The following is an 11454-nucleotide window of genomic DNA, read 5'->3' on the forward strand; positions in this document are numbered from 1 at the left end:
TTGACACATTTTACTGCAATCAGACCTCCATCAGGCCTGCAATAACAGGCTCTGTGGCCCTTGTTCATCAGGTCTTTGCATGCCTTCAGGGGCGCTCCATCAGTGCAGTTTGGTCATACAGACAGTGCAGTGGTCATACAGACTCATAAGCAATGTTCCCTCTAAGCTGTGCGCATGCGCAATTGCACACTGCTGGCACGGTCTCTGCGCAGAAAAAAATCGCACTTCACTGTGGCTACAATGTACAATGGGTGGATGACTGGATGTGTAAAGCGCTTTGGGGTCCTTAGGGACTAGTAAAGCGCTATACAAATACAGGCCATTTACCATACAGTACCAATGCACCTGACACCTAAGGAGGTGTGCGAGTTCTGGACCAAGCTGAAACTTGTGAAGAGCTGAGGTTCTTTTATGGGGTTGCATAGTGTTTTTTTTTTTTTACAACCCCCTTGATATAGCAGCAAGTCGTGGGTGATGCCAGATGAACTTGCTTGGCAGAACAATTTAAAGCCCCACTCATCTGGTTTGTTGGCACTATACTGGTGGAGAGTGTCAGGCCTTGTAGCTTCATATGAAACCATGACCTCAAACACACTGTGGTTGAAAGTGGACGGCATCATGAGACACCACTCAAGAATCCGCCACAGGACCATGTGATTTTAGCCATATAACTGTTTAGATCCATACAGTACTTGTTAAACATGAAATTATATTTTTGACAACTTAGTATTATTAATTTACCAGCTACTGTAGTTTGGTTAAAATGTAATTAGTTTTGATATTTGTGATTTCCACATGTTACTCTTGATTTTTACCATATTTACTAATATTAACATAGAAAGTTACAAAAATTACTTGCTGAGAAAATTATTTCAGCAAATTCTTGCTGTGCTCCACCCTGATTGGAGGATAACTGCACTGCCAGCACTCATGGACATTACACCTTATTTACAAACCGTATTTCTATTTATACTTCAATGCAACCAACATCCCTACTTAAAGTGTATTTAATATAACCTTATTTAGTATAGTTGCAGCAGTCCCCCCACCCCCACATTTAATAAAATACGTTTTTGAAATCAAAACAGAGCTGCAATCCATCATGAAGCAAACAGTGACATCGTCAAGCACTAGTTTATTTTAACCAGACTTATGAAGCATGGAGGTTTCAGTTCAAGCTACATTAACTAACTACAACTAAAGGGTTAGGGTAGCTACATTAACTATAGTTAGTTAATGTAGCTAACTATAACTATAACTAAACTATAGTTAGTTATAACTAAGCTATATATAACTGAGGTTTTTTTTAACTTTATTATTGCTCAGTAATAAGACAAAAGTATTTATTACCTGAGTACGAGATTCATAAAAATAGACCATAGCCATGCATTAGTTTAGTTTGTTTATATTTAGCAAATGCATTTTGCAATTTAGAATAAATTGGCATTCATGTGCAAAATTTAGCATTTCCCAATGAGATTGAGAACATGCAGTGCATACACAGAAAAGGCCAAACAATTTCAACAACAGTGAGAGGTTCTGAATCGAGGTGTTTTATATTGTAAGGTAAAAACCTTAAAAAATTAAAGCTCCAACCCAAACAATCCCCGACGAGCAAGCACTTGGCAACAGTGGGGAGGAAAAACTCCCTTTCAACAGGAAGAAACCTCCAGCAGAACCAGGCTCAGAGAGGGTCAGCCATCTGCCGCGACCTGTTTGGATGGGGCTAATGAGAGACAGAACCAACGCTGTAGGATTTTAAAATTGTTTCAATCTTGTGAATTGTATATATCATAGTCGAAATCATAGCCTGATTTCGACTACGATTTTGTAGGAAAACAATGTTTTCAAAAATTGCCCAAAAGGACAACACTTTCTAAAGGTCTTTGAAGAGGATTGTTCAGATGAATTGTTGTTATTCTCCGTAACAACAACAAAAACCTTAATCCTCTTCTCCTTCATCTTGCTCGCTTCAGATATCAACGTTCTTGCTACATTATCTTCAAAGTTTAACTGCCTGAATTCCATGGCAGTCTGTACCATCATTTTAGACTTATATGTCTTCTTTAGACTCTTATAAACGGCTCTAACAAGTTTGTCTAAAGATTTTGGAAGTTGTGCGGGTAGTTTACCCACAGCCATTTCAACAACGTTTTCTAAAATGGCAAAAGTGTTGACCTGCTTTGTTGATGTGCCTGTCTTTGAGGTGGTCATGTTGATCAGCCTAACAAGAAACTTAATTATAAAGTTTCTTTCTTTAGTTTCTTGGGTCCTTTCCCCTGGACTGGACACAAAGAAGGGGATCTGTTCTTCAGACGTTTCAGCAGGACTGGTTTGATTTTCCCCAAAAACAGAACACTTTATCCTTTTCTTCTTTACCTTATTGATCTCTGATATTAAAATTCTTGTGACATTTGCTTCAAATATTGACTGATGAAATGCAATGACAAATTGTAGCAAGTCCTCGGAGTTGTACATCTTCTGCAGTCCTTGGAAAACAGACTTAACCACCCTGTCTATAGATGTTGGCAGTTCTGCAGGTAATTTTCCTGCAGTCTTTTCTGTGATCGTTTTGATGAGTGCAGACATGTCGATGGGTTTCATGACTAATTTATTTTTTTTTGTAATGGTGTTTGAAAGCTTTAAAACAAACTGAATGATAAAGTTTTTTTCATCCATTTCTCGTCTCTCTGTCCGTGTACGGGTCATAAAGGCGGATTTGAAGAGAACTGTCTGCATCTCCTCTTCAGATATTTCTATGGGCCTGGTTTCCCGTGGACTGTCTGCTTTAAAGGAATCCATTTGAGGTTTTTTTCTGTGCTGTTCTCTGATCCCGTTACTAGTGTCTGTAATAACTTTTAGTATCAAGTTTCTTCGGCGATTTCGGAAATAAATCCTCCGAGCCTAAAGCTGGAAATGTATCACGTGACACTGACGTCAGCGTTGGAGTGTGATGTCACTGGAGAGGGCGTGGCCGCCGAGACACCATTTTAGCAGGCCAAACAAAGGGCTAAAGGAGCGAAAGCACACGGTTAGTATCGGCAGTGGTACACACTTGCTGTGTTGTCGGTTGTAATGTTAGATGCACGATCGGGAAGGGAATAAGCTGGAGAATGGGATCTCTTTTTACCGTTTGTAAAACGGATGGACAAGCGACTGTTTTTATGTGTTGTCGTTAGCAACAAGGACGGTAAAACCATCGTGTCCGCTTGTTTATTTTCCTTTCACAATAAAGCTCAAGATCCTGTTGAGACTTTTCAAAATAAACTGAATCACGTGAGAGTGTGATGAGTATGGGCTCAAATTGTGGTCATACATATTTTGTACTTGTAAAAAAGGTTTGTGTGTGTGTGAAAAAGATTTGTGTGTGGACTTAGCCAAAAAGTACATGTGAAACTCAAACCGGTGTTGTGCCAAAAAGTGATTGTCTGCCAAAAACTAATTTCCGGTATTTGCCAAAAATTGATTGCTCGTATTTAAACTGCTATAAGTAACTTGTTGGGCTATAATATATGATCATGTCAAATGTCATCTTGAGCCACAAACAACATTCGTGTAACAAGGTAGAAGCCGCAATCAGTTTTTGGCAGCGACTTTTATATAACCTTTATTTATGCAGTTAAAATCTCATTAACATTAAAAATGTCTTTTGTAAGAGTAAGCTGGCCAAGAGGACAGCAGAAAAGGCAGCAAATATTGCAATAGTTCTGTAAAAATATTTTAAGTAGGAATAAAGGACCGGATTGGTTATAATGTAAGTACAATAACACAGAGTTGTAAAGATACTTCAAAAACGGATAATTTTTTAATTCTATATATAACCCCTTTGTAAACCCTGTTCACCGAAGTCTATTTATGAACATACGTAAAGATATTACACATAAAAAATACACAGAAACATTGGAAATCAGTTTTTGGCAGACAATCACTTTTTGGCACAACACCGGCAACCTCCCGATTACAAGGCGAACTCCCAACTCTTGAGCCACGACCGCCCCAGAAATAAATAACAAAATATTTATGACCACAATTTGAGCCCATAGATGAGAAGCAAAAAAGAGCCGCCATGTGCTAAAAATAAACCTTAGACTCAAACGTTAGAACAGGCCTTTCCCCGCAGCACGCCGTTGAATAAATACGAAGAAAACGGCTGCCGTTACAACTTATGTATCGTTTCATGCATCGGTTAAAACACTCAACTCCAGGTACACGATGCCCAGCTGAGTCGAGCTGCCCGAGATTCACAGAATTTACAGAAAATGTTACATTTTTGTGATTTATATCGTTATCAGGGCTATAGATGCTTATATTGGGATATGTGATTTTGGTCATATCGCACAGCCCTACTCTGAGGTCGTAGCAAATTAGAACAATCATCCTAATGAGTGATTTTGTAGATATACGTTCTATTTATAGAGTTGCTAATTGTTTTTCATTATTGCAGGCCAACCAGCCTATGAAATGGATGGCACAAATCCTGACTGGGTTCCAACGCTACATATGGGGCACTACGAAATCCCTGCTTCAAACTACATCTTCCATGTGAGGGTGAAGAGGTGACCCTTTTGGATAAGATAGTGAAGGTTTGCTGCGTTTTGGTGAATGAGTGAGTGGTAGTAAAACCAGGGAAAAATGCTCTTGTTAAATACTCTTAAAAGTCTTGTGCTGTGTATGTAGTTATAAGTTTTCAAAAGAGACATGAAATTACAGAATGCTAATAGTGGCTGATATTATTTAAATGTTGTCATAATTTTATGTGAACATTTTGTCATTTGTAAACTATACATTGATTCTACATTGTAACTGATGTGATATTCTACAAAGTGGTTTTAATTAAAAGGCAAAAATTAGTTTGTTTCTTTATTCAACTTTTTGAACAGTGTTACTTAGTAAGCACATATTCAGTAAATGCAAATTATTTACATGGCAATGCGCTTCAGGCACAAATGTAGACCCCCTAAATAAAACTTTATGGGTTATTCAGAACAGAACTATGCTTGGAGAAATATTTTCCCATCAGTTGAGATGACTTCTCCACAGTAGCAGGTGGAATTTTTCTTTTCTGAGGATGGCTTCTTTTACCTGTCACTACGGATGGTCTGTTTATGTTTTGATTGAGAGCCTTTTTCGGGGCAGCTGAAGAGAAGTCTATCTTATGGCCAACTTCTGACTGTATCATGGTCATATTGCCCAGCAAAACCCAGTATGCAGGTTCATCTGTAACAGTCCTTGTGCCACGGATCGACACTGTTGCTTCTACTTTAAATAGAAGAGGGGTGACATGGCTGCAGGTATCCGCGACCCCGGCCATACAGGTGCAGTGGGCGGTTTCAACCTTCCCTGTGATGCTCACAATGACCCATGGCTGCAATGCTGGTTCATTCAGTGCCGTGCAGTACCTGAAACACACACAAAGTTAATTTAAAGACAATACATGTAATTTTTTAAAAATCTTTTTATGTATCCATCTATAGAATGTTGCATGTTATATTCTAATTCTGCCTGTTTTTTTTTTGTTTTGTTTTTTTTTAATCTGCCAGCAAAAAATGAACCTAAATTATGTAATGCAAGGATGTAATCACTTTCAAGAGGGAGAAAGCACAAAGTTCGACTTTAAGTGACAAATATGAATCACTTAATATGATAAGGAGATTCTGCAGGTCATTAATCAATGTATAAAACCAAAAAAGAATGTATTTTTAGTGACACAGGACATAAACACGGAAGCAAGATGTATAATTAGCATTATTTATAATAAATATGAATTAATGATTGCAATTTCTTTAACCATAGAGAATGACTAAATGCTTCAGGACAATGTCACATCAATGCACTGAACTCACTATGTTATCCATCTAACAGAGCCTCCACATGTTCTCACTGTAATTTCCCCCTCATTAATGAATTGATGCTTGCACTAATCTGAAAGTACGGGGGGAAATTAAATGCATTTTACTTGCAGTACTCAAGCTGACTTACCTTTGTTTGAATGACGGCGTATTGACTAAATCCTCCTTCTCTTGTGCAGTGTATACACCTGAGACTGTCACCTGTCTGTCTGTCCTGCACTCTCTCTCTTTTTCTTTCTCTCTGCTTGTGTAATAAAAGTATGAACATGTATTTGTAAGTTACACTTGTGTTTGAATCCTGCAGCTTATCACACATTTGATTTCCATGTGTGACAACTGCAAGTGTCCAGAGTGAGGACAGACTGAGGGACCCACTGCTGCACATCATCTGTGAGGCTTTGCACCCCTGATGATCCACCAGGACAAACTCAGCAGTGTGTGAGGAAGAGGAGGAGGAAGAGCCCGCAGCAGCTGACAGATGAAGAGAATAGACAGACTGTTCCCTGTTTGTGAGGGACTGCTAGAAAAGTTTAAACTAACTGTCTGTCCTGAATCAATCTTATTAGGTAATGTTCAAATAATTTTATCATTCAAGTGTTTTCAGTGTGGGAAAAAGTGCTCAGGGCTCTGAATTGGGATACAGCCTGTTTGCTTTGATTCATGGCCTGACATGTACAGATCATTAAAAAACCTGATATATATAAAAGCAAGTGGAAACCTACAACAGCGCAAATTATTAGTAAGTTAGTACATCTTTCTTCAAAAATAGATATACAGCCACCATCCATTAAGCTGTGCTTGCATGAAGCTCACCATGTTTATTAACAGAGGCGATTGATTGATAGATCATTTATTTCAAGCATATGCGTACATACGTACAAAATAGAGCATATATACGAAAAGGAAAATACCGTCCTGTAGTACAACCAGTGTTCAAAAAGCAGTGGGAAGAAGTAACACACGTGTTACCACCCCCTTCACATATTTATAGCTCAGTCATGTAATTGTGCAGATGCTTCCAAATGTTGTATAACCATGAGAATTTATTACATTGGACTGCACGAAAACCATATCTTTATACATTGATTTAAATTTCTGAATATATTTGTCTTGTCAATTAATTTTAAATTTAAATGTTAAAATTATTTTCAATAAAGACACTAATGTGTTTGTCTTATAGAGGTTTAAGTTGCAGAGAAATGCCGTTACTGTTTGTTCAACTATTGCAGGACCACCACTGTTTAAGTGAAAAAATAAATGTTATGACATTAAATTTGAATGCACATGTGGTAAAACATATTTTTTGTTGTAAATCTACACCAACTACTGAGTGAAAGGGTTTTCTGTACTCATTAATGTGCTTTCTACTATTTTATGCATCCCCTTTCTATGGCCACATAAGCCTCTAATTTTGGAGATTTTTGATTCAAGTTTTTACTCATTATAATTATTTAATTTCCTTTTTCAGTAAATGAATCATTTAAAGTCCAGTTTGTTTCTCAGTTTCATGTATCTGGTTTAGTCACACATGTGGAAATGTTCTTGTGTCTCTCATTATTTTTGTAATAATCAGGAAGTGCTGATTACTGTCATCATTTCTTCTGTCTGATGTGAATCTGCAGTTTATCACCGGAAGGTTTCTCTCACTATTTGAGCTGTTTTTTTCTTATTAAGTAAAAGGACACATACATTACACAATTTGATGACCACAGTTGAGTCCATGTTGATTTTTAAATGCACCTCATGTTGTTTGAAGATTGAAGGTTTCCAGCGATTATTATTTTCTTTGTTGACAGTTAGTTTCCTGATCAGTTGACCTTTGTTTTGTGTTTAACTTAATAAACAATGACAAAAAAAATAAATAAATGCATGGAACCAAAGCCTCTGTAATGTTCTCCAGCCGTCCAAAAACCAAAAATATTCCCTTTGCTATAATCTGTGGAAAATCACATATCTGACAAACTATCAAATGTTCTGTTTATCAAAACAGCTGATTTAATTCCTGCCAATTACCATGTATTATTAGACTAATCAGCATCTCTAACACAAAAATTATGTTCCTTAGAAACAGAACACAGCAAATTCAAAAGTGTTAAATGTTTTGGTGTTAGTAGTCTTAGAGTTAATTTTACTCTAAGTAGAGTCACATGCTTTTAATGTAACTCTGAGGTGTAAAATGATAGTAGTTAAAATCGAGTGTTAAAAATGAGTGTTTCTATTTCAAATCTGGAGGTGTTACAATGGAAACATTAACTCTTGACCTCTTAACTCTGAACTCCTACAGGGGCTATGACACCAATAGAGTAAATTCACAGACTCCGCCCCCAGCACGGCTCCAATCGAAGCTGGAGTGAAGCCGTTTCAGAACATTTTGCTCTACATATTTGAGTTGTTTGCCATGCTTGGTAAGTCATTTTTTCAAAGATTGTTTCAATTATTGTTATTAGCTTTTACTTCTGTGGCTCTTTGGAGTTGAGACAAAGCTGTGTGAAAGGCATTAGCCATGTTGCTCGCTGATAGCACCGCTCGCTGTTTTAGCTAGCTGAAAGGTATTGTTTTCGGCAAATACCACAGCCTTGAAAAAAAGCTTGCATGTGAATTTTCGGTTAAATTTTTTGGTCAAATACACCTAAAACAATGTGTAGAATGTGAAATGTTGGTATAATGGTGCTACTTGAAGCCTGAAAACGATCTCCCATAAAAAACGAGCAAACAGCAGTAGCAGATGTCCTGACTGGGTTCTACGTTAGCATTTAGATCCCTCCAGAGTTTTGTGCACACGGTTTTACATTTAGTTCAGTACTACCTGTTGCCTGTGTCCTTATCTTTTGGGAAAATACTTTACACAAGTAATGTCTCAAAAAGGATTCCTTTTTTTTTTTTTTTTTTTTTTTTACTGTGCTGCAATTGATTTGTGCCATTAATTAGTGTCAACTAATTTTTATTCAATCTCCACATAGGATATGCTTGTGAAGATGGAATATGGGGGAGAGCAGAAGTGCGTTGCAGTTCCACAAAGTCATGACTGAAGGACATGCATATTGTATTTTGTATTTATTGAAATAAGTGATGAGAATGCTGTTATTTGCATTTACCAGCTCACCTATGTCAGACCTTTTGATAAACGAAATTCTAATGAAAGTGAGAACATGTACACTGTTACATCTTTCAGAAAATGTTTTGAAATTGTGGTGCACAGTTCAGAATAAATGTTTTTCAAAAACCATTGCGTCTTTTTAGTAAATGTTTATTTCCAAAAGAAATTTCTAGAAGTTCAGAACAGTAAAATTCCCGCTTTTTAGAATTAATTAGAAGATAACTCTTACGTAGTTAAACTAAAATACTCTTTGAGAGTTAATATATAAACTCTTAACACCAAGTGTTAAATTATCAACTCCAGACAGATTTGGTGTTTAACACTAAATCAGAGTTAACATACCAACTCTCCAAAAAGAGTTAAATTAACACTCTCTGGTGTGGACCCATATAGACACTTTAAAAGTGTTGAAATCAAATCTGACAGTGTTAATTTGGACATGCTGGATTTGCTGTGAAATGATGATTACTGTAACGGTTGTTGGAGAATGTAAATTTCCATTATCTTCTGTGATGAAGTCTATGTGGTCAGGTATCTTAGTATAACCCTGGATTTTTGAGCCATCTGGGTTTATTGTGCTGGCAGATATAATCCCATATGCCTTTCCATCTTCACAGACTAACGGACCACCAGCGTCTCCCTGGAAGTATTTAGTATTTACACAATATTTAGTGATTGCTTTGGAAGTGAATTTCTGTTGTTGACCAAAGTTTGTTTCTCCATGTTAGTGTGCAAAAATACACTTACCTGACCAGGTCCTCTCTCACCCTCAGAGCAGTACATGTTTCTGTTAGCACACAGCTCATTGTCAGTCAGGGTCACATTTACTTCCAGGAGTTTGACAGACATATATTTGCTGTTTTCTGTGCTTCGCCAACCAGAAATGACACATGCTTTTGGCAGAGATCCATCGTCACGGTGCGCGAGAGCGATGGGTCTGACTTTGTCGTTCAACTCTGCCTTGGTGCTCAACTTAAGGAAGAGAGAGAGAAAACCCCCTTTTTAAAAGAAAAAAGTAAATATTAACGCTGTTAACTACAGTCTGTTTCAGTGCTGCATTCAGTTGGGCTCAACTTCAGTAACACGAAGAGGGAAAAAAGTTTAAAAAAAAAATCAGTATGTACAGGATTTCAGTGCTACTTGAATGAACTGAGCATTGGCCAAAAAAAAAAACTGAAGAAAAAACTTGAAGATTATGAAAAAAAAGACTAAATTAGAGCAATATGATAAACTTCAAAAGTACAATCATAATTTATTTTTTTAGATATATACCTTAAGAAGCATCATATCATTTCGAAAATCAACTGGATTGTAGCCTTTCATTGGAAATGCATTTCTCCCAGGCACATTAACGTGCTGTACACCATTCTGATCACGATAATTATGAAGTCCCAGAAAAACTTTGTAGGACCTAAAAAAAAAAAAAGTATAATTTGTTTGATAAAAATAATTATTTTTTGGTCTTGTGTTCACAAATTAAAAAATATTTTTCTGGTAATTTTATCTAATAGCCATGAAGCTTCATAAAGACAGTCTCAATACGTGACTTGACTTTAATCTTGAGATTATAGATTCCACAGTAGGCCCCTACACACTAAACAGGTAAAAAAAAACACAACAGTGTGTTAGACTCACTCGGCTTGGCAGTGTGCAGCAGTCATCACAAAATCCTCATTGAGAAGGAAGCCAGCACATTCGTCTATACGACCACCTGGCCTGTTCATCTGCAAAAGCACCATGTAAGGTCTGCTGTGAGGCACAGCCTCGTGACCTCCAATGATCGCATGACCTGGGAGAAAACTGAAATAAAGTATATACATACAAAAACAAATGTGTGTAAAATATGCTAAGATCTTTACCTTGTTGATGAAAGCTCAGTACCAGTGTCAATAATGTCAGTTTATAGTAAATAATCATGGTGAGATCACAGTCGAAGCTTCAGCTGAGATACTGAAGAGAAATAATAATCTCTGATCATTTTCACCCTGAAATGTTTCCTATATTTTTGTGTCATTTGCATACGCATGCTCAGTGATGTGGCTTTGAACCACATTCTTAAGGAAGGTAAATATCGCCTTACTATTTTTCATGAAAAATGTCTAAAAATATGATCCTGTGAACTCATTAACGTCACTCCTAAGTCCATTTAGTTTGCACCAAATTGTTTTTTATGGTAAATTAAATTTCATTTTGAACAATAAAATGTTAAAATGAATTTAAATTCAGTTTAAATTCCAGGATTCAATAAAGCATCACCACATGAAAATTAAAGCCTTAATTTATTTTGATAATATTTTGACTCTTGCAGGATTCCAACTAATGTGTGCTGTCATGAGCACCTTTCTCTATAGCGACCAGAAAAACAGTTTACATGTAAAAACACATTGAGAGTAAATCACACCTCGTAAACAAGTACAAAGAAATTCAGGAAGATCTTGATACACGTGACGGGACCGAACTGAACTGGAAACAGACAAACAGAATCAAAAATGACAAAGATGATGAACT

General features: G+C 36.8%; 1 protein-coding gene and 1 long non-coding RNA gene across 2 annotated transcripts; one reads left to right on the forward strand and one right to left on the reverse strand.

The window, feature by feature from the left end:
- Positions 1–2922: 2922 nt before the first annotated feature.
- Positions 2923–7739, forward strand: LOC146491088 (uncharacterized). Its single transcript, XR_014872478.1, has 2 exons — positions 2923–3031; positions 4445–7739. It is a non-coding gene; the product is annotated as an uncharacterized LOC146491088 (long non-coding RNA).
- Positions 7740–7876: 137 nt separating this feature from the next.
- Positions 7877–11139, reverse strand: LOC146491089 (mast cell protease 1A-like). Its single transcript, XM_085150263.1, has 6 exons — positions 10806–11139; positions 10582–10735; positions 10219–10357; positions 9694–9918; positions 9371–9586; positions 7877–7909 (listed from the first exon to the last, which is right to left on the reverse strand). The coding sequence occupies exons 1-6, from the start codon at positions 10861–10863 to the stop codon at positions 7877–7879; spliced, it is 825 nt and encodes a 274-aa protein (XP_085006389.1). The 5' UTR covers positions 10864–11139.
- Between the last annotated feature and the right edge of the window lie 315 nt (positions 11140–11454).

The sequence above is a fragment of the Neolamprologus multifasciatus genome, chromosome 23 (assembly GCF_963576455.1).
Source record: "Neolamprologus multifasciatus chromosome 23, fNeoMul1.2, whole genome shotgun sequence".
Classification (NCBI taxonomy): Eukaryota; Metazoa; Chordata; class Actinopteri; order Cichliformes; family Cichlidae; genus Neolamprologus; species Neolamprologus multifasciatus.